This window comes from Leptidea sinapis, chromosome Z, assembly GCF_905404315.1.
Source record: "Leptidea sinapis chromosome Z, ilLepSina1.1, whole genome shotgun sequence".
NCBI classification, from domain to species: Eukaryota; Metazoa; Arthropoda; class Insecta; order Lepidoptera; family Pieridae; genus Leptidea; species Leptidea sinapis.
The window spans coordinates 35,978,137-36,002,937 of NC_066312.1; the positions used below are offsets into that span (position 1 = coordinate 35,978,137).

General features: G+C 35.3%; 1 protein-coding gene across 1 annotated transcript in view; it reads right to left on the minus strand.

The window, feature by feature from the left end:
• Window positions 1-2,385: 2,385 nt before the first annotated feature.
• The window catches only part of LOC126978574 (probable aconitate hydratase, mitochondrial), a 29,646-nt gene continuing 7,230 nt past the window's right edge, over window positions 2,386-24,801 (minus strand). Inside the window, exons 7-16 of the mRNA XM_050827526.1 lie at window positions 19,949-20,127; window positions 19,691-19,813; window positions 19,348-19,545; window positions 11,739-11,858; window positions 11,379-11,559; window positions 11,152-11,301; window positions 10,880-11,081; window positions 4,916-5,134; window positions 3,774-3,903; window positions 2,386-2,776 (exon numbers count right to left, since the gene is read on the minus strand). Of these exons, the coding sequence (XP_050683483.1) occupies window positions 2,636-2,776; window positions 3,774-3,903; window positions 4,916-5,134; window positions 10,880-11,081; window positions 11,152-11,301; window positions 11,379-11,559; window positions 11,739-11,858; window positions 19,348-19,545; window positions 19,691-19,813; window positions 19,949-20,127 (1,643 nt within the window). The 3' untranslated portion in view covers window positions 2,386-2,635. The remainder of the gene's footprint in view (window positions 2,777-3,773; window positions 3,904-4,915; window positions 5,135-10,879; window positions 11,082-11,151; window positions 11,302-11,378; window positions 11,560-11,738; window positions 11,859-19,347; window positions 19,546-19,690; window positions 19,814-19,948; window positions 20,128-24,801) is intronic.

Genomic DNA, 24,801 nt, shown 5'->3' on the forward strand with positions numbered 1-24,801 from the left:
AACTCCTACGTAAGCAATTAGCACTCACTGTCTATGTCCGCTACCTACCCTAAACTTGATTTTGTTTGATAGTTCATTACGAACTTGTTTATTAAAAAAAATACATTTCGTATTACATTTACTGCAAGAACGACTTTTTTACATCATTTCCTTAATTATTCTACCTCGATCATCCCGCAACAATATTTCGTCATTTCTGTACGTTAATCTATGATCGGCTTGGCGGCTATCGGCGTTGTCATGGCGACATATTTATTTTGTTAGATAAATAATGAACTCAGATAAAATTTTATAATTCATGATTTCTTAAGGGGCCGTTCATAAAATACGTTCGCATACAAGTGGTTTCTTTGTTTTTTTTCCAATACTTGAGAGAGTAACGTTTCCACGTACCCTGCGCTCTCGATTCAGTAACAAATGAAAATACTGTTTCTCATGTATTTATTATTATTTTATTCCTTCATTCGCCATTTGGCAGTGAACTACTACAGATGCTTTTTTCATCTTCTCTATAGTTAATTACTTTATACTCTTTATTGCCCAAATTTTCAGAATTTGTGTAGCATAATTTAGAATTTATCATACTCAGCAGGGGGGGGGGGTCGTAGCTTTTGTGACGAAATATTTCTAGGGGGGGTCACAGAAAGTGTGACACAGCGTGACATAAGGGGGGGAGTGGGTCAAAAAAAGCTGATTTTAGTGTGACGTATTTTATGAATGGCCCCTAACTGTGGTATGTAATTCTATGTTTTTTTTACTTTCGTAATTAGTGCATCTTCCCATAACACAAGATGGCATTTTAATGTTGTACCTATATCCAATTGTAAGCATTTCTGTCAACAACAAACGCGTGTGTACCGTTTTCGTATCGAGAGAGCGACTACCACCAAAGGGACCAATTGTCTCCATTTAGGCGATTTATTTTTAGCCTAGTCTACCTCTTTTAATACTATAATATCATTGGCATGAGCTACATTTCTGTTAACGACGCGACGTGTCAATCTTAAATCAACACAGTTTTTGTTTTAAATTTTTTTTTTATTTGTATGAATGTCATTAAGATTCTAAGAGACTAGTATTCAAATTCAAAAAAGGTTTTATTGTAACTAAATCCGAAATATTCTATTCCCGATCATTTCAGTGTGCCCCTCGTATTTTTACAGAAATTAATTTCATATAAATTCAAACACTTATTTCAATTTGTTCGTTTTTATAATATAGGTAGGTTTTTATAATATCCATACAAATGAAACACTACCAGTGGGAGGCACCTTTGCACAGGATGCCGGCTAGATTATGGGTACCACAACGGCGCCTATTTCTGCCGTTAATAAGTTATGTGTATGCATTACTGTGTTTCGGTCTGAAGGGCGTCGTAGCTAGTGAAATTACTGGGCAAATGAGACTTAACATCTTATGTCTTATGGTGACGAGCGCAGTTATAGTGCCGCTCAGAATTTTTGGTTTTTCAATAATCCTAAGCGGCACTGCATTGTAATGGACAGGGCGTATCAATTATCGTCAGTTGAACGTCCTGTTCGTCTCGTCCCTTATTGTCATAAAAAAAACTAACGTAAGTAATTAACTAACTCCTTATAAGTAACAACTTAACACAAACACTTAAGATGTCGTGGAATTATTGTAAGTATAAAGTAAAGTAACCTACCGATGTAATCTAATAAAAATAAAGTATCTTCCTATACGTGTCTTTTAACCACAAAAAAAAAACCTTTAAAAACTATTACAAAACACCCGAAAAGTGCTTGAAAATTCTCTTGCATCATGCGTTCGGGTCGCGCACTCAGTTATGAGCGACCCCTTCCCGCACCCCGCGCGCAGTCGTCTGAACGCCCGCGCGCCCGTGCCTTTAGAACATAGACCCAGAAACAACATATTATTATCGTCATCGTCATAACTATTCAAATATTTGTCCAAATAATGTAGTGTAAAAGACAAAAATAATCTACTTTAAATACCAGATGCGATAAAAGCACTTAAATTAAAAGTTAAATGTGCGTTACAAATAAATTAATATTTTCTATTGTATTTATGGTTCACTTTTTTGTAGGATTATATATAAGATAAACATTATTATGTATATTTGTAACTACTGTGATTTTTGCGGAGCAAGCATGAGTAGCTTGAAGATTACAGATTTATTTTCAACTTACTTCACACTTCTTTAATGTATTGGATAATACACACTATAGTTTTAAGAATTTTAGCCTTTGTGTTATTCTGGTGTGTAAGCCGTATTATTGTAGTTTCATCATAATCCATTCAGTAGTTTTTGCGTTAAAGAGGTACAAACATACATCCACCCATACAAACTTTCACATTTATAATATTTGTAGGAAGTAGGATTACTGAAATAAAACTGTATCAGAATAATTAAAAGTTTATTATATAATATTAAGTATAGATTATTTACATAAATAAGTTCGTTTAAATAATGATTTAAAACAATAATATTTAATGAAAACAATTGTTTAAACTTACTCGCTAAATATTCCACCTATAAGTAACTTGTACTGCAGCTACACTACAACAATGATTGTTGTAACTACACCAACCGGTATTGATCTAATGCTAATTTCAAATAGTAAACAGTAAGGCTCATCAGCGGTAGGTACTTCTACGTGGAGCGCGCCAGTTCCTTCATCCTATTGAGCGCGGACCCGGCCTGGAACCACTTGATCTGCTGCTCGTTTAGCGAGTGGTTCAGGAGGACGCGCTCGGAGCTGCCGTCCTTGTGTTTGATCTCACACTGCACCGGCTGCCAAACACAATAGACAGAACCGTCATCAGCGAGCTGACTCAGACAGACAGTGGATTAGCATAGTGACCTAACATCGTGTCCGTGCCCACTCCTGGATGGTTAAAACCTGGTGACAGACTCCATACACACTATTAACACGCAAGTGCTGGAACGACGAGGATGCTGCGTATTGTGACTATAATGTATTACGTTCAGCACTAAACTTTATACAAAGAGATATAATATATTAATAAATGCAACTAATAGATCGATAAAAAGTTACTACTCATTTAATATCAAAACTCAAGACATTTTTTTAAAACTGTATATACGGGGCATTTTGTTCGATAATTTTGACGTGACAACGTCTTATAATTCGATAGAGCCGGCTGCACGCACGAAAAAACATGACTCATGCGGCGTTACCTCGCTCTGAGGCGTTCCATGTAAGGCTTGAAGTGCAAGCGAGAGCGCGGAACGAGCGACAAAGAAGCACAATCGGCCTTTGCGTTCGGCAGCGTTCGACATCAGAATAACACAGATTGTAAGAAATTAAATATTACACATGTTTAAAAGTTGTGAAACAATTGCTCAACGCACATTTATACTTGTAAAAACTATTAAATTGTAAAAAAAATTGACATAATGGTACAAATAAATCTAACTTGATCAATTTCATTGTGATTTCCAATTACCTCCTTCTCTATATACATACAAATCTATTAAACAAATGAAATTAAAATTTTCTTTTGAAAAATGCTACCATTCCATCAGTATTTTCTTAAGACGTTGTCACGTTCAACTATCGTCAGTAAACCGACTGTTGCTGTAGAAATAGTTGTACTTTTGATACAAAAAATGCTACAAGCTGTATTGGTAGCCCTATCCTGATACTGTACTGGCAGACAAAGGCGACCCACCTAGGGGACATTTGTGAAAAGAAGTCTCACACCGCTAAATGTAAATTATTTACACTAGCCATATAATATATATTACAAGTCGGTAGTGAGTTTACCTTGCCTGGCGCCAGGTCCCTGAGCCCCAGCAGCGAGATCTTGTCGGAGGGCTGGATCTTGTCGTAGTCAGCCGGGTTGGCGAACGTGAGCGGCAGCATGCCTTGCTTCTTCAGATTCGTTTCGTGGATTCTGACATAATGTGAATAATAAAATGTTAATCTATTTCACTTTTATTATCATTTCAAGATCATTGACATATTAATTTTCTTCAAGCCCAACCGAAACTTTCCTACGGAACCCCATTGGACTCACATTTTATTGGTTGAATAGTACACCACAGTTAAACACCTAGCTTGAGCTAGTTTTGTTTCCAAGGATTATAGCTAAACAAACGGGTTACAGGGTTGACAGAGTAAGGCGCAGGCCTTTAGTAGTGTATACTTCGATATCAATAATCTGATCGTTTTCATTTCAAAAATTATATAGTCGAGGATTTTTGAAGTAATTTCTTTTGGCGCGTTAGGGAAAAAATATCAGAGTGAATTTTAACAATACGCGCCTATACCGACACATAAATTCGTTAGTTGGTCATCAAGAAATATATTTATTACGATAAAAGAGTCATACTAACCTACATATTGTAACATAATATATGCATAAAGGTGACCCATGGCCCCATCTGATGCGCTTCATCAGAAGGGGACATGGGGGGAAGAACGGATTAGAGACTTCCAGCCCATCTTTGAAATCATATAACTTATCCTAACCTAATATGAGGTGGATTGCACAGAACTAGACAAGAATCATACATTATTATACACTATATAATATAAAATGCAACTGAATATAATTAGTAAGTGTTCTTGGTCAAAGAAGTTTTAATAAATTTTCTTAAATTTGTCATTAGTGAGTGTTAGAATAATATTTCAGATTAAATTTATTGTATTTAATACACCTTCTTTATTACAACTTTCTTTCTACAGCACGACGAAAGTATTTTTATTTTGGTTTTGTTACGCTAAAGTATAACTTCTTGTGTGCGTAATTTAGTACATAGGTACACACACCATTTTTTTTTCATTATAAGGCCCTTTACTGAACATGTAAATTTTTTTTAAGCTATTTATTTTAATTTAAGCAATGACACGTTCGCCGACTACTTTGGCCAGCCTGCCTGTTACATTGTCACACCAGTTATTACCTGGCGAAGGACTTGACGATGATGGCTCGGCCGCCCAGGTGGCGCGGCTCGAGCGCGGCGTGTTCGCGGCTGGAGCCCTCGCCGTAGTTCTCGTCGCCCACCACACACCAGCGCACGCCGCTCGCCTTGTACGCGCGAGCCGTGGCCGGCACCGGGCCCCACTCACCCGTCTGCTGGTTGCGGACCTTGTTCAGCTCGCCGTTCTCGGCGTTGGTTGCGCTGCACATACATATTGATATTATTACACTACAAACAAAAACGATTGAACCCCGTGTGAAGCCCATTATAACTGGAGAGTCTGTTTATATTTTATTGTTACCAACAACCTTCTGAATTCTGTTGCACTGGTAATCATTTAGTAGTAGCAAATCGCAAAAGACAACTAATGGCGGCTCGATTGAGCGAGTGTAAACATTGACTTAGTGTTTAAAAATTAAAATAAAAAGAAATAGTACACATGCATAAGTTAATTATGTTTTAAAATATAATTTCAACTCCAATATGTAATATGTATTGTTGGCAAAACCTAAAAATCTTTAAATAACGTAAAAAGTGTAGTTAAAATTTAGTGATGTTGTGATGTGCTCGGAACTATTGCATCATCCTACATCCTCAACGCTAAGCTAAGTGACTTGTTGGAACATACCTAACGTTACATTACCGCCAGCTGATTAAAAGAGAAGTATTTTTTGTAGTGTAAACAATAGATATTAATTACTGACTTAATTAAATTAAGTGTCTATATAGGATCCGACGCAAGTTCCGAAACTTACGCGAGAGCTGATCGCCGATATAATTAAATCAAATAAAATAATCATTTTCGCATTTTCTTAAATTTATGTGCAATATGTTTATCTGACTATAAGTGATCAGGTATTATTGTTATAATAACTATAGTGTAAAAACTTGAACTTACTGGCTCATTTTCGAATATTGTGTATATAAACTAGTTTCGAGCCTTGCTAAAAGTTAGACAATCTTGCAATTTTTTAAACTCATTATAATATAAAAGATATGCCTGAGGTTGATCACATTTAGGAGCACATCTGTAAATTATAAAATATACAAGCTGAAAAAGGACAATTTAACTCATTATAAATAATAAAACATAACACAAGCATCAGAATATTGCAAGTACCTTCATATTAGTCTATCAATCGATCCGTGGAGACTACTTGTTATGATTTTTCCTCTTATAACTAGAGGGCACTAAAACGAAACTACAAACGAATTAAATAAAAATTCGAGTCAAACATTTCTGTATTATAATAATAATATTCTAGATTAGTATTAAATAATGGAATATTATTCTACTATGTCTTCCATCACCGCTAGAAAGCTTACATCTCGACAACTGGAGAGCAAATTAGGGCAAACGCTAGATGAACTAAAAAAATACAAAAGTCAATGTGAACAACTTATATTAGAAAGAGAAGATAGCGAAAGAGAATTTTTAAAAATTCTGAATCAAACTAAAACTTTGAAAATAGAAATGGCAGACATATATAAAAAATCAACTGAAATTGAAGAACAAAGAGATAATTTACAGAAGCTGTTAAATAAGATGGACCAAGAAAGCAATTTATTTGACAACACTTTACAACGCTGTAACTTTCTAGAGTCAGAGCTGGGCAATGCCCGTAGGCACATATTGGCCCTTGAGGCTCAAAACGAGGATTACCAATCCTCACGAAGACAATCGTTATTTGATGAGCTAGTTAATACCGGAAATATTGGAAATAATATTAGTTGGGGAAAACATCCAACAATGACAACTGCTTAAAGAGCTATTTATTACTTAGCAAAAATAAACTTAGAAAATACTCTAGAATTAATAGATATATTAAAAAAACAAATAGATTAATAAGGAAAAGTAAAATTTTCTGTAACAACACAGTATTACGCAAAGAACGCTTGCAATTATTAAATTTAATTGAAAAACATGAAGTACAATTACAACTGCACAAAGAGAATAGCCAACACATTATACTACAACTTGAAGAAAAACTAAATACTATGTCGGAAGATTATGAGATCCTAAAAAGTAGATATGAGCAAGCTCAACTGGAGACCGAAGAACATATTCTTAAAATGACTGAACTTTGCGATCTCAGTAAATATAACTACGATAAGTTCGAATCCTTGACAAATAACTACATATGTAACTGTAATAATTCATCTACCACACAGCCTATGCAGCCTGTTGACAGTTCGTCGGTATCCAGGCAGCAGGTGAATGCGTCACCTATTACTAACGATTAATCATCCATATGTAAACCTATTAGATGTAAGGACCAAGTCAAAAAGCATAATACAATTAATAAGTATTCTCAACAAAATAATAGTTGTAATGTTGTTATGTTTAGTGACGAAGTTGGAAGACATTTGTGTCATCCACTGAATAAATATTTGAATTATCAGATAACTAACTACTGTATGCCTGCCTGTTCTTACCAGGGCATTGTTAAGAATATTTGTAATTTTAAATTTTCTCCTAACAGCATTGTAATTGTATTTATAGGACAGACAAGGAATATGAACAAAAAAGAACTACAAAAAAATGTACAAAAATTGAGTTTATTAAATGTTAGGCAATAAGTATTGTTCACTTTTCCATATAGTAGAAACTTGTCCTATGAACAAAATTATTCAACATATGCATTAAATTTATCACTGCATATGATGACCCAATATAATAGTAAATTACATGTAATTGACATCAATAATTATATAAATAGTAACTATTTTATAGAAAAGTACAATTGTATTTCCAAATTTCACAAAAACAGAATAGCTGTTGCATTATCATATTATATAAATAACTCAACCAAAAATTTGGATAGCCTGACTGCCTATTTTGGACAACATACTAGTTGTAGTTTACAGACATGTATGGAAAATTGTCCAACTAATGATTGGCAAATTGCCTCTATTGGGCATGCAAATAGTTTTAAGACTTTGGAAAGCATTCCAAACATTTTTTTTAGATAAGTGTACAATAGAGAATGCCTCTAGCTCAGACTTTTTGTTAAATACTTATTCTTGTAAACATTCAAATGTTAAACGGAATACAAAAAATGTTAAACTTATAAACTTAGTACACCAAAATATACAGGGTATGCTAGGCAAAGATTTGGAAATAGAGTTATTCATGAATATACAGACCACCCTCGGCACCATATGACAGTTTTGAAAATGTAATGGAGAAAGCTCTATCAATGATTTGTAATAAAAACAAAAAAAAAATTATATGAGATATAGGAGACTTCAATGTAGATTTATTATTGGAAAATTCTTCTTTGTGCATCAAATTAAAAAGTTTGTTTCAATCATTTAACTGTAAAAATATATTTTTAGAACCTACTAGACTTACATCTTTTTCAGCAACATGCATAGACAATATTTTTACAGATTGTAATACAATAACTAATAAGTATATTATAAGTAATCTTACTTCTGACCACTGTGGTCAGCAAGTACAATTTAAATTGCCTAGTGTTACAAATAAATCTAAAGAAGAATGTACTGTAATAACAAAAACCACAAAACACTTTGAAATGTTTAAACATAACTTGATGTTAAAACTACCATCACTTAAAGTATGTGAAAACCCTAACACACATTATAATGCAGTTTTTAAAATTGTTAGTGAGGAATATAACTCAGTATTTACACCCAAGACTATTTTTATAAATAAAAGGCCATGCTTTAGTGACTGGGCTACTGTAGGCATCCATAAAAGTAGAAAACTACTGTATGAATTATATAATGAGAAAAAATTTAACACAAGTGTTAAATTCATTAGTTATGTTAAAAAATATTCCAAAATATTTAAAATAGTATGTAGAACAGCTAAATCTCGTTTTTTAAGTGAAAAGATTAAGAATAGCAATGATAAAATAAAAACCACATGGAGCATTATTAATGCTGAGACAGGAAAGTCTAAATCACATAAGACTGATTATTGCCTACAATATAACGGGAAAACGGTTAAATCAGAAACTGAAATAGCTTAATTATTTGACAATTTCTTTTTGAATATCCCAATCTCAACAACTGAGTCCCTAAATTCTTCACCTCTACTAGCTGAAACTATGTTGAAAGAAAATGTCGAAGAATGTTCTAAATATTTTAAATTTCAATATGTGCACTATACTGAGGTCGTTAAAGTATTTAAATCTTTAAAATTAAAAAATACAATTGACCTCTGGGGTCATTCTGTCAGTTTAATTAAAACTATAATCTCTGTCATAGCTCCACAATTAGCAATAATATTTAATAAATGTATTGACTGTGGTATCTTTCCTAATCTGATGAAATACAGTAAGACAATACCTGTTTTTAAATCAGGTAATACTAGTGATCTCTCAAATTTTAGACCTATATCTGTATTGCCTGTTTTCAGTAAAATCTTTGAAAAACTTATTTTAAATCAAATGCAGACACACTTTAGTACTTTGCTGACGTGTAAACAGTTTGGATTTACGAAAGGTCGCTCAACAACTGATGCGGGTTTTGAGCTTATTCATCATATCTATGGTGCCTGGGAGGATTCAATGAATGCGCTCGGTGTTTTTTGTGATCTATCTAAGGCATTCGATTGCGTCCAACACGAGACTCTTATCAGGAAATTACAACACTATGACATCATGAACAATGCGCTGACACTTATTAGTTCTTATTTAGAAAATAGAATTCAGACTGTTGATATAAATGGAAAGCGCGCCCCTGGATCAACCATAAAAATGGGTGTCCCACAGGGTTCAATTCTTGGTCCATTTCTATTCTTGATCTGTATAAATGATTTGCCATATGTTGTTAAGGATAATCATGAAATTGTTCTATTCGCTGATGACACATCCCTTTTATTTAAGATTAAAAGACGTGAATCAGTCTTGGATGATGTTAACAATGCTTTGTCCAAAATTGTTCATTGGTTCAATGTTAATAAGTTGCTTTTGAATAGTAAGAAAACTAAATGTATTAAATTCATAACCCCAAATGTCAGTCAGGTGAATTCAAATGTACTTGTGAACGGGGAGTACTTGGAACTTGTAGACACCACAGTTTTTTTGGGTATTACTTTAGACGCAAAACTCCAATGGCGTTCACATATAGCTGGTTTGGCGAATAGACTTAGTTCTGCAGCATTTGCTGTAAGGAAAATTCGCCAGCTCACAAACGAAGACACGGCACGTGTCGTATATTTTAGTTATTTCCATACTGTTATGTCTTACGGTATATTACTGTGGGTACACGTTAGTGATATTCAAACGATTTTTGTGCTGCAGAAAAGAGCTGTTCGAGCAATCTACAATCTGTCCAGTAGACATTCGTTGAGAGATAAATTTAAGGAGATCAACATATTAACAGTACCATGTCAATACATATTTGAAAACCTAATATTTGTGCATAAAAATATAGATCGTTTTAAAAAAAACAGTGACATTCATAACTGCAACACTAGAAATAAACATAATCTTGCTCTGATTCACACAAGGCTAACGAAAATAGACAAATCATTCAGAGGACAATGTGTCCGTTTTTATAATAAAATCCCTGAAGAAATTTGCAAACTACAATTAAAAAAGTTTAAAATATTTGTTAAACAGAAACTTTTAAAAAAAGCTTATTATACAATTAAAGATTATATAACAGATAAAAGTGCATGGGATTAAAGCATTAATATTATAATAATTTAGCAGTAGGACTGTATTATTCTATTATTTGTATATTTTCTTGACTTCAAAAAGTGATGCAGTTATCCTATTTTGAGAAATAAACTATTTGAATTTGAATGCAAAATGCAAATGTCTTGTAAATCCTTTCAAACGGTGAATATGCTTTTAATCAGCTCCGTTGTTGAACAACCCTTCATAAACCAAACTGTTTGATATGAAGTAAATTATTAAGTATTTGAAATATTATTGATATCGGATTACAAAGGAACGCAAGAGTACTCACGTGATAAACATATTGTTGGAGATGTTGTCGAGGTGGCCGCGGTACTTGAGCCAGGGCCCGGCGGCGGAGATGTGGTCGGTGGTGCACTTGCCCTTCACCTTGATGAGGATGGTCAGGTCCGTGAGGTCCTTGCCGTCCCACTTGTCGAACGGCTCCAGGAGCTGCAGCCGGTCTGAGGTGGGCGACACGTCCACTCGCACCTCTGGAAGCACATTACGAGAGTCAATAGTGGACCGCGAGCGACACAATCACCGTGTCAGCGTAGTACTCACGCGAGCCGTCGGCGGGCGGGTGCTCGTAGGTGTCTTGACCGGGATCGAAGCCACGCGCGGGCAGCTCGTCAGCGAACGGGTCCGACAGCCGAAACTTGCCGCCGTCGGCGCCCGTCAACTCGTCTTTCAAGGGGTTGAAGTCCAGCCGACCTGCGCATCAACCACTTGAGCACTGGTCCCAGAACATTAGCCGCCAGTATGTATTTGAGTGTTAGTGTGTGTGTTACCCGCGAGCGACAGCGCGGTGACCAGCTCGGGGCTGGTGACGAAGCAGTGCGTGGCGGCGTTGGCGTCGTTCCGTCCGGTGAAGTTACGGTTGTATGACGTCACTATTGTGTTCTTCTCTCCCTTCTTCACATCCTGCCGGTCCCACTGCCCGATGCAAGGCCCACAAGCGTTTGCCAAAACCTACACCATAAATGAGAGTATTAAAAAGTAACTTATTTGTTTATCAGTGTATAGAGTGTACAGGTTATATCACTGAAATGCAATTATTTACGTTTACATTTATATTTTTCCCTCTTTTTCTTAATTAATAACATATGTATTACATATGTACTTGTGTGTTATTATGGTACACTACGCACCGTTCCTCCGAAGTCCCTCAGCGTCTGCGCGATGCCGTCTCGCTCAATGGTGGCGCGGACCTGCTCCGAGCCCGGCGTCACGTTGAACGGGATCTTGCTCTTCACGCCGTGCTGGAGCGCCTGTCAAAGTACAATGAGTGTCGCTGCGTCAAATATCCGACTATGGGGGGAAATATCACTTAGAAGGCGTCACATTAGGGTAACGTTTAAAGGGAGCACCAAATTGACAACAACATAATTACATAGAATACAATAAAGTCGTTTTTCACTGTCTCTATGATGTGCACCAACATCAGTACGATACCAATATCACGGGAGGTTGTTATGTAGGTACAACAAAATGTGTGGCAAATCGACGCGCATTGTTCCAATTGATTTTATTTATTTATTTATTCATAAAGGCTTACCAACTAAATACAATTTATTAACTTATGCACTAAGAATTAAACAAATATAATAAAATAGTTTAAATATACTTAAATTATAGGTAGGCACAACATTACTATAAGAAATACATGTGATATTTTAAAATCTAAAATCTATAAATTTTGGAGAGCAATATAAATTTGTTTTTTAAAATTAAGAAAGTTTGAAAAGAAGATATCAGTGTTTTCATGTATATTAAAAATACAATTATATAATTATTGTAATATTAGCTGTAGAGGAGAGTTTAAGCCATAATTACTGTGGTGGAATTTAATGTGCATTGGGGAAAAAGTACTAAGCCGACAATTGAAGGCAGGCACATGCAAACAGATTTGTGATAAAAGCGAAGGACAGTCCATAACATAGCTTAAAAGTTTATGTAAACACAGCAATTGTGAAGCATGTCTACGTATTCGCAGAGACCTTCACAATTGCTGTGTTTACATAAACTACAACATTTGAAATGTTTTTAATCTATTCTCATAGCTATCATTACGGATATACTTATTTGCAAAAAAAAACTTAACTTTGAAAGAAACTTTTTTTGGACAGATTCTATTCGTGATATATATTTTTTGTGATATGGGCACCAAACAGCTGAGTTATATTCTAGATTAGATCTGACAACAGAGTTGAAAAGTATCTTGAGTGGTAAAATACTTCTAAAATCTTTCGTATTACGGAAAATAAAACCTAGCATTTTAAAACTCTTACGAACAATGTGATCTATATGTTTGTTGAATCTTAGTTCACTATCTAATATAATGCCCAAATCTTTAAAATATTTTTTTTCAGCAATGAACACGTCATTTACCTTGTAGCTAGTTTTAAGTTTAATATGTTTTCTGAAAAATTTTAAGAAGTTGCATTTGCCTTCGTTCAGTTCCATACTATTATTTTGACACCATAAGTAGATATAGTCGATATCATCTTGAAGCATTTTTTGGTCCTCAAAACATTTTACCGTCCTGTATAATTTTAGGTCATCTGCGTATAGTTCATATTCTGATTTTATTAATTTAGTGATATCATTTATGTATAAGGTAAATAATAAGGGGCCTAAGTGTGAGCCTTGTGGTACCCCGGATAGCTGATAAAAATCCCGAGAATGATAACCACTAACCTTAACCACAAGTGGTCGAGAAGCCAAATAAGATATTATCCATGTCAATAATTCATCCGATATGCCATAGATGTCCCTAAGTTTCTTTATTAGTAGGAAATGGTCCACTTTATCGAATGCTTTACTGAAGTCGGTATAAATGACGTCAACTTCATGATTATTACTCATTTCATTTATAATTCTATTAGTGAAGTTTAACAAGTTTGACGTCCTGCCCATTTGCCCATTCATATATTTAAATAACATCGTAATTTTGAATTCCTAAGCGGGGTTTTCACTATGCGAGTACACTCTGACAGAACTCACTACTCTTTCGCAACTCATACAGTGTAAACTATAAAATCGTGATCCGAGGGCACTCGGACTCGAACACGGACCTATTCTTACAAGTTCACTCGGAACATTACATAATTTTCGTCATTGGCGTCATTTAAGAAAAAGTTGAATGAACTAGTAGCAATTTGTTTCGAGCAGCTATTGCTTTCCTCAAATGAGTATTTTGTTAAGAGTTTTTTGTTGTATTCATTCGATTCGATTTTTATATTACGTAAAATACATAACAACCTATTATCTTACAGTGAAAACCCCGCTGTATCAGCTTTTCAAAGCTTCTTTAAATTGATTTGTGGTTGATTTCCTACAGTTATATCCGATGATATTAAAATATCTTATGTCATACTTTAAAACACAAACAATGACAGATTCAATGAAAATTACACAATTGTCAATTTTAACAGGTGACTAATTGTCAAATTTGGCAGCCTCACAATACAATCGCGTAGGCTTTCTATTTTTAGCTCGTACAATAATTAATTCCGCTGCAATTTGAATAATACGATACAAATATTTATTTAAGCTGACCTTTGTGGGTATTTGTAACTGCGAGCTGTTTATGAACTATGAGTCTTATATGTTGATAGTTGATATATAGGCCCGCCTTCCTTTCTTATCTTATTTAAGAATTAAATAGTAGCTGGCAACGGTGCCTCTATCGTCTCGCTTTTTCGTTTCATCGAGTTTCAAATCACAACGATTGTAAAGAAGTTTCACTTTAAGAAATTGCGGGAGAGCGTTTGTAATTAGTATGAGTTGGTCCTTTACTTTTTAGTGTGAGAAGAGGTAACACACAATTCAATCGAAACTTAACCGTCGATATTATTAAGTCTTGATCAAAGATTTTAGTTTATCACTACATATTATAAAACAAACAAACAGATTACTGCACCGATTTTTATTATTATTTATTATTATCATATTTGTTGGAGATGCCGGAATAAAATAAGACGTCTGGGGGCTTTCAACGAAAACACTGTCTAAAATATAATAAAATAATGTATGGTGGAATTGTGTAACTTGTATATGTCTACAGAAAAGTCCGCGATGTTATATGTCTATGTCTTAAGGATAACATACTATATTCATTTTAATACTTCATTTAATCAAAATTGGCAGTTCTGAAGCGGTTTTGTAAGAGCTCTGTACACGAATACGATATTGATCCTTATCATTTTATTACTATATATTATAAAATCGTAGTAGTAGATCTTTTTTTTTATAAAACCATGTTGTTTGTCAGATAAAAGGCGCTTAGTTTGCCAAAACAAGTGAGGATATAAAATTGATTCAAAGATCTTTGCAGGAGTTGATAAAATAGTTATCGGTCTATAATTAACAAAGTCACATTTATTACCTTTTTTAAAAATAGGCACTATTATGCCATTTTTCCATTCACTCGGAAATAACCCGTTACTTATTGAGGCGTTATAGATGTAACTTAGTGGATATGACAATTCTTTAGCACAGTACTTATAAAATATTCACAGAAATTTCATCACATCCTGCACCTTTATTTTTATTGATTGATTTTAACTTCAGTTCAACGTCCTTTACCGTAAAAAATTGCGTGTTTTGATTAGTGTTTGATTTATTTACTGACTCCATGTTATTTGTATGAAATGGCTTATTATAAACCGAAGAGAAATAATCCGCAAATAGATTACAAACTTTGAAACCTCCATTAGCTGAATTATGATGTAACTGCATCGTGGATGGAATGGTACTAGTGCTGTTACGTTTAGATTTGATATATACCCAGAAAGATTTAGGGTTGCTTTTAATGTTTTCTTGTACTTTTTCAATATAGCCCGAATAAGATTTATCTATAATTTTACGTGTTCTTTCTTTTAAAATATTGTATTGTATTTTGTCCATTTCATTATTATATTTTTTATAACGTATTCGATATTTTTCTTTTTCATTCAATACTTGTATAAGTTTATTATTAAACCAAGGAGGGTAATTATTATTTCGTTTGTATTTTTTAGGAGTATGTTGTTTAATCAGGTCTTTTAAAATTGTGTAGAATTCGAAAACCATGTCATCGACATCTTGACATGTACCTAAAATATCTGACCAATTAATTGAAGATAGTGTCTGTTTTATCGCTTCGTAATTACCTTTATAAAAATTAAATATCTTGTTTACTGGTTCCCTATTTTCTTTTAAATAACTGTAACGCATCAAGTTCAAAGAGATATTTAAAGGTGGATGATATTTATCGGCACTCGCGATAGGTTCCGAAGATCCACAGACTGTCATGTCCTCCATATTTGATAGTACTAAGTCCAATATTCTGTTTTTGCAATTGATCACAGAGCTAAATTGCATGCTATTACAAAGAGCCATAAAATCTATAAATGAGATGCCTATGGAACTATCAGGAGCCGTAGGTGTTAAAAACTTATTATTATATTCTCTTGTCCAAATAATATTACTCATATTAAAATCCCCCAGTATAAGATGGTTTCCCGAGTCATTAACTATATTTTAAGTTAGAGTACTCTAGCTCCACCCACAAATCTTCGGCTTTGCTTTCGAATTTTGGAACCCTATGCGATTTTATAGATTTATGCACAGCGATCAAAACACCTCCCCCCTATTTGTGGCCAAGCAATGGATTGGACTGTCTATCCCTTCTATAGACTTCGTAGCGGTTATCAAAAATCTCTCCATCTAATATGTTATCATTGAGCCAGGTTTCAACCAGCACAATAATCTTGTAATTTTGTGTTAAAACATTTTTATTAATATAGCCGAGCTTAGTTCTCATTCCCCTAATATTTTGGTAATATAGCATATTCTCAAAGCTAATGCGTTCATTATTAGTTTGTTTAGAATAACTCATAAAAAGAATAAGATGGAACACAAAAAATAGAGAAAAATTAAAATAGTTAAAATCTAAATACTATAATATATGAGTTCTATTATAGTTATTGTTGCTTAAATAATTGATGTAGATGTTCAGAGCTCAATATGTTCTTAGCAGGACTTGTCTCCTCTTTTCTAACAAAAATTTTGCCACTTCTTACCCAAACAAACTTATAGCCGTTAGTTTTGACTAGTTTACGTGTTTCAGCATGCAGTGATTTGTTCGCGGGGGTTAAGTGTTCATTAACATAAACTGGAACTGAAGAGCCCGTGATTCCAAGGAGTGATGAGGAAAGCTTATTATCCTTGTGCGATTTATTATAGTTTATGATAGCTGCAAGAAAATTATCACGTACTAACTTGTTCGAAAATTGGCAGACTAAATTTCTCGGTCTCTTTGATTCCCGATTAATTTTAGCGACCCTTGTGGTGAATATAATATCCTGCGGTGATGGAAGACTAAAACCGACCACGTTACAAATTTCTTTAATAATTTTATTTGTCTCCTCGTTCCGGTGTTCTGGAATTCCAACTATTTCAACGTTACTTTGCCTAGCAAACTGTTCCATAGAAGAAAGTCTCTGTTGCAAGTCTTTCACTGTCACATTCAGAATTTCTTTTTCTGTACACAAGGTACTGATCTCCTTCGTTTTATTACTGACGACTTCCAATAATTCCTCGTACTGATTATTGAGCAAAGTATTGGAATCTTTTAAAAGTTGGAGTTGCTCCTTTAATGGTTGCAATTCGGAGGCCAGAACTTCGCGAATTATATTTTGTAGTTCCTTTCTGATAGCAGTGACAATTTTGTCTTCGATTTTGCTAATTATATTAGGAGATATGAGTATCCGAAGACGTTGGTGGCATATTTTGCGGCGTTTTAAGAGTAAGGCGAACAACTGGGACAAGTCCACTGAGATCTCGGTCGTGAATCACTGCTATATCCGACACATTCCATGTGGTAATGTTTACTACATCTCAAGCATTCGAAACAACATCGAAAGCTTCGAGGTGACTCGATCTCCGGCCCCCGAATGTTATCTTTGAAGTTGACACCGTTCGGCTACGTAGTCGATACGAGCTAGTTTAAAATTTATAGTCGTATGATGCCTTTACAACGTAGTAAACGAGTTGTGCGTCTTGCGATGATCTTTACTTAAGAAGTCTCGAATACGATATAATATTTTGAGCCGGTAAAAAGCTCTCCGACTCAATTCGAGCACATGTTTCTCAAAATTTAAGCCATCGTCCATTAACACTCCTAGATTACGTGCTTCGGTTACCCGTTCTAATTGTATACCTATAACATTTACATTAGGCTGCGATGAAACAATTTTATCTATTTGAAGTTTAGACCCCAAAATCATGTATTTTGTTTTACAAGGGTTTAATACTAAAGTATTAGCCTTAGACCACATATGAATGCGCTTCAGATCGCTATTCAATTTATTTACTGCGTCGGTAGTATTTTCTGGTTGAAATGAGATGTATAGTTGTATGTCATCTGCATACATGTGAAAATTACAATGCTTTATGATGTTCGATACGTCGGCAGTATATAGAATGAAAAGCAAAGGTCCCAAAATTGAGCCCTGTGGGATTTCTCTACTTAATTGTACTGGCTCTGACAGCAATGGGTATCCACTATCATCTCGAAGCTGAACACGCTGGTTACGGCCACTGAGGTAGCTTGAGAACCATTTCACTGTGTCAGGTTTCACACCGTAAGCGCTCATTTTTGAAAGAAGTAAGGAAATATTAATAGCTTCGAAGGCGCGTGAAAAGTCAAGGAGCACCATGATAGACCCTTGACCATGATCACGAGCACACAAGATATTATCGACAATGTCTATGAGAGCAGTAGAGGTGCTGCGACCTTTCCTAAAGCCTGACTGATGAACCGGTAGGAGTTTATTACTTTCCAAGTAAGTCGCGAACTGCATATATACAACACGTTCTAAGACTTTCGAAATGCAAGGAAGAATACTTATCGGACGCAAATCTTTCAACTCCGTGACATCTGCTGTTTTTGGTAACGGTGTAACAATGGCTGACTTCCAGGCGTTTGGGAAAGTGTTTGTCAGAATGGATGTGTTAACAATATGAGTGATTGTACCTAAAGAGTGAGGAAGAGTTAGAAGTAGCATATCAAGAGATATGTCATCTATTCCGACAGCGTTAGACTTAATTTGATTTATCACCTTAAAAATGGTAGCTTCGTCTACTGTTTTAAGCTGGAACTCAGACTCTGTGAAGCGGTGGAACTCATAATATGTCAGCTGTGATAATTTAATTTCATTCTCGCCTGGGACTTTCGAAAAATGTAAGTTTATTGCGTCTGGGTCTCGTAAATAGTTTGGGATTACGGCGTGGCGGGTCTTTGGTGAAATATCAACGCATTGCAGAACATGATTTTACAGCGACTCAAAATATCTTAGGTCTAATTATATTACTGTATGAAGGTTACCTAATTATTAAGGTTAAATAAAAAAGGTTTAAGCATTAGCTTTTAAATTTTTTTGGGCGTTATTTTTTATTGTTTTTTAACAATTTTTCTGGCTATGATCTACTAATTACTATTTCCTTAATATTTGTTTATTTTTAATCAATCATTCCCTGTTTCACTACTATGATGGGTGATTTTTGTTAAAAAAAAAAGAATTTTCAAAATCCGTAAGACAGTAGTCCGAGTAGTACAGAGTAGGTACCTACTGTAAAAAAGTTATGCGTGGTCATATATAAAAAAATAAACGCGCCGACTCGAGAACCAAAGTATTCAATACGCAGTCAATGGCTCCACACCAATGTGGTGCTCGGCCGTCATCAGATAGGGTCGGTTACGACCCCTCCTACCTCCTTCACGATGCTAGCGCAGCGTCCCATGTCTTCGTACGAGGAGTTGGTGCAGGAGCCGATGAGCCCAACGCTGATGTTCATGGGCCATTTGTTCTTGTTGGCCTCGTCTCCCAGTTTGGAGATGGGGTTGGCCAGGTCGGGAGTGAAGGGACCGTTCACGTGGGGTTCCAGTGTCGATAGGTTGATCTCGATCAGCTATCGAAAATATTTTATAAAATTAATTATTCATTTTTTCAGCTGTTAAAGTAAAATTTATGTTTGAATAGGTAAGTTTTGTTTAAAAGCGGGTTAAAGGGGCCATTGTGAATCATAAGTGTGTGATCAGAGCGCGAGGTGTCACCTGGTCGTAGGGCGCGCGGTCGTCCGGCGTGAGCAGGTGCCGGTTGGCGGCGGCGGCGCTGGCAATGTCTCCGCGCCCGGTGGACTTGAGGTAGGCCTCCATGCGGCTGTTGAACGGGAATACCTGGAAGACACCTTCCTGTCACTATCTTCTAGTTTTCTTATCAAATTGCTTTGTTCGACACGGCATATAAAATGAGGGCTGGTGATATTTTTATGGGAAGTTCTAAATATAATATAATGTTGATGGGTGACTCACGCTGGTGGTGGCTCCGATCTCGGCGCCCATGTTGCAGATGGTGGCCATGCCGGTGCACGAGATGGAGTCCACGCCGGGCCCGTGGTACTCCACTATGGCGCCGGTGCCGCCCTTCACGGTCAGAATGCCCGCCACCTTCAGGATCACGTCCTTGGGGCTCGTCCATCCCGACAGTTTACCTGTTCAATGTTTTAAGTTAAGTGTATATCAAGTGTGTGAAGAGCACGTGGTCACGTAACATCTAACAATGAATGTCACGGCGCGCTATCAAACACGTCCCGCGCTCCTTACCTGACATGTACACATCACACTGCAGACCTGTATCCAAGTCAGGAGACAAACAAACGTCTTATTGCATTATGATAAGGATACAAGGTTCTTACGTCATTATATTATAAATTATACAGAGTATTACGCAGTACTCTGACTGCGTAATCATAATATAATAATAAAAGATCTAGTATTTCAATCATCATCAAAATATTATTATATAATCTTATTGTAATGTGACACAAAAGCCGAACAATACGGGATTACCAGGACAAACCACCTGGCGTCCGTCAGGGAACCTCGCGTGAGGTATTTTAATTTAAAGTTTTGTTGTACGTGGAGGAGGCTCTTTGAAAGCAACACATGAGCAATGTAACACCATGTCACTGGGTCGAGGGTCGACCTCAGCCGATATAGCACAATAAGGCATTTTTTTAAAGATTTTTCACTTTACTTGAATTTTTACTTTCACTGACTTAAGTAGTATAATAGTGGTAATAACCTCCTAATACTTCTTCCACTTTTCATTTCTGTAAAACAGCAGCATCGTTTTAACAAGTTAAACAACAATTAAAATAATTTGTTAATTTATTTTTATGTCTGTAAATCCATTCAATCCAACAAGTTATGTAAGCATCTATTGGACAGATTATATTTTGACAGTAAAATAACTCTTCAAATAAAATATTTCTAAATAGAAAATGTCCAATGTCCAAAGCATTCTGGAGGCGCCAAGTATTTAAATTATCACTAGAGTTCTAAATGATCACGTGCATGTGTATGTGACGCGGCGTGTTTGTTTCAATCACTACAATATGTAGCTCGCGTTATGTTCGTATGAGTCGTATTACTCAACAGTAATAACCATCACACGATATCGTCTTGAATCTTCTAATGTATATCAAACTATTTCAAATGGGTGCTATTTGTTTTTTCGTTAATAAGTGATTGTAGTAAACAATATTTTAATTTGGATTTATTGAACGCGAGCTTAACAATGTAATACAATTATTGCGAGCCGGTCGGCGGTCTCCTGCTGTTAGTGACTATCGCTGGACGCTGCCCGTGCTCTAGTGTATGTATGGAATATTACTCACTCGGTAGGACCATTGCTTCACAGCAGAACTGTCTGACCTCACGGTTTGACAGTTCTACTCAATAAATTCTCTCAAAGAAAATATGTCCACACAAAACATATATTGGAAATAAAAATATGTGTACCAAATCGAAATAAATCAATGAAGAATGAATGAATAAATCAATTAAAAAAATGAATGAATAAATCAATTAAAATCCGTTCATTAGTTTAGTTAGGAGCTCACTGGAAACAAACATCAGGACAATAGATTTATATAATATACTAGCTGACCTAGCAAACGTTGTATTGCCATATAAAGTAAAAAAAAGAATTTCAATAATTAAAAAATTTTGGGGTGTAAAAATAGATGACGACCGAATCTCAGACCTACCAAATATATCGTACATAACATTTACCGTAATACAATTATTGTATTCGATTGCCATCTTGCAACCTTATTGAGGATCTGTGGATGGAACAGAATAATATTATAACAATTGTGATACAAAAATAGATGTTACTCGTAGAGAGGTGAGAATTCTAAGTTGTGTTTTTTTCAAAACATTCAGTATTAATAATAAAATAAAAATAAAAAAAAATTGTTCAAAAAATATTTAGACGTGGGTTTATCCCACCCTTATCATTTAGGGATATGAAAAATAGATGTTGGCTGATTCTCAGAAGTACCCGATGTACAAACTAAATTTCATACAGATCGGTTTAGCTGTTTCGGAGGAGTTTGGTCTCAAATACTGCGACACAACATTTTTATATATTAGACTAGCTGACCCAGCAAACGTTGTATTGTCGATATTAAAATTGCCATACAAAAGTAACTGTTGATCGTAGATGGGTGAAAGTTTGAACTTGTATGTATTTTTTAATGCTGACTAATCAAACAAATTTAAAAAAAAATCAAAAAAAAAGTAAAAAATAAAAATTTGGCGCGGACCACCCTTAACATTTAGGGGGAAAATTAGATGTTGTCTGATTCTCAGACCTACCCAATATGCATAACTCTAAAACTTATTTTACTTTTATTTTTGGGTACAAATATTACATTTTTTTTAGTTCAATAAGTGTTTTCATTCATTCATGTATGTTGGTGGCTGTTGAGTGTGAGTGATGCTCTTTTATAATGTAGCTGCATGATTGAGGCGGGTGAGGCGGGTGGAGGGATTCGACAATAAATAGCTGGCTCGGAAAACATTGGCGCACCGCCCGCCCGCACCACACGTCACGCACTCAGGTTATTATTAACTTTATAAAAATATATGCAATACTACAGCAGAGGGCCTACCATCAACTTTTAATAAGCGATGCGAATCCGATGCAGTTTAGGTACCTAAACTCAATCACTAAAATTCGTACCATGAAGTGCTTTTAATAATACAATAATGAACGAAATAAAATTGCGTTTCGAAACCTAAAATGATATGATTTTAGCGGTTTTTTTGCGAAGAAAATACTAAAAATACATTTTAAAATTGCGCAATTGCGTCAAATTATAAACCATAACCTATTTATTATTCTTATTAAATAGTACTAATATAAATAAATATAGTTCTTTGAATTACAAATTAAATGTTTGCTTAAGTGTTTTCGTAAAAATAACGAGTTATGAACGCACCTCCATTGATGTTTGATTTGACAGGACCACAGAGTACATTTTTTTTAATTCGTTCTTGCGAACAGGCTATAGCCCGGGCCCTTACTGCCTCGTCTTTAGTATTTATTTCAGTATTTTGTTTTACAAAAAATTCCAATAAAGTATTCTCATCTCATCTTTAAATCAATAAAAATTTTCTTTACTATGTTTTCACTATTTTTTAAAAGTTATTAACAACACGATTCACTTTCCTCTAAGGAAGTAACTTTTTTCGAATCGGTCACTTTGACAAATAAGCTATCCAGTTTAGGTTGAAATAACACCTCATGGTACGAATGAATGAACGAACTAAATCAGTTTGCGATTCAGTTGATATCATTTTTGATATTCAATTCACATCATTGCAATTTAATCAGTTCATTTGAAGACAACCTAAATTAGATAGCTCTAATCACGTCGTGGTACGAAATAGCGAAGCAGTTCAATTTACGTTGTCAATTGAATCGCAATAAGAATTCATGGTAGGCCCGCAGGACTCACACTGCATTTAGTTATGAAACTACATCGCTTCGTAAAGGGGGAACATGGGAAGAACAACTGCTAGCAAATTACCACCGCATCCTATTATGTAACATCGATATAATCAAATCCAAAATCGGAAGATGAAAAATAATTGAAAGCTAAATTAAAACTTACAACAAATAAAGATACGTCAGCATGGACTTATATCTATCTCGGCATTATAATATAAAAAAATGCAACATGACTTTAGTTGTAAGTACAACAATTTACAACACTTACACAGGTAACATTAAATGTCCGACTGGATCGTAAAAAACGACAACATGCGAGCACACAGACACACACGTAAAATGATGAAAATATGTGACTGTTAAAGTTACACCAACGTAATGGATAATAAAGACTGTGTTCCAAGTTTATATGTTTGTTATAAGGTCAATGTTAATGGTCATAAAATGAATGCACATTTGTAATGTTCACACCTGCGCTACTTATGGTAATTGTAATTTATTTATTACAATCACACAGCACAACATATTTAATATATTACTAGTAATAAACTACTTAAGAATGGTCGCAACAACCTCAGCGGGCTTCTTCTTCTTTTTTTTTTAAATAAAATGTCAATACAATTAAATTTATAATTTAAATAAGCTGACCGCGGTTCCAATTCATTGGTGGCACAAGTTTGTGCGTTCACCGATAAAGTCTCCCTTCGATTCGAGATCACTTCTCTAACTGCCACAGCCTGTATCAGGATACTCGGCGTCGATATTAGTATCGAGCGACGTTCAGTTCCGTGGTCACTTGTAAGAGAAGGCCAAACTTACCTCTAAAAAGCTTGGTGTACTCAGTAAGACGAGACGGTAATTCACTACAAGCCACCGCCAAAAACTATATATAAGACGTAATTCCGGCCTCACAGGAGTACTATTCTCACCTCTGTTCGACACGAATCAGCGAGGATCAAGTCATCTCCGATCGGCATTCTTAGGCATGTATGTCCACGAAACAGTTCTAAGCTCAACAGAGTACAATACTTTAATTAAGAATCGAGTTTCCAAATTGCCTGTTATCAAAACTTCATTCCAGCCTTTTTGTACCCCCAAATTTATAATAAACTAGTCCATCTATGTAAATTTAAAGAACACTCAATTTTCAAGGCAAATTTCCAGGGCCGGAGTACCGCAAGGCTCCATACTTGGTCCAGTCCTCTATAACATATTTACAAGTGACCTACCCCAATCACCAGAAACAGCTGTAGCAACCTTTGCCGATGATGCGTCGTTCCTCAGTTTTAACAGTGACCCCAATGAAGCGACAAGACATTTACAAACTCAGCTCGATGCCACTTATGCTTGGCTGACGAAGTGG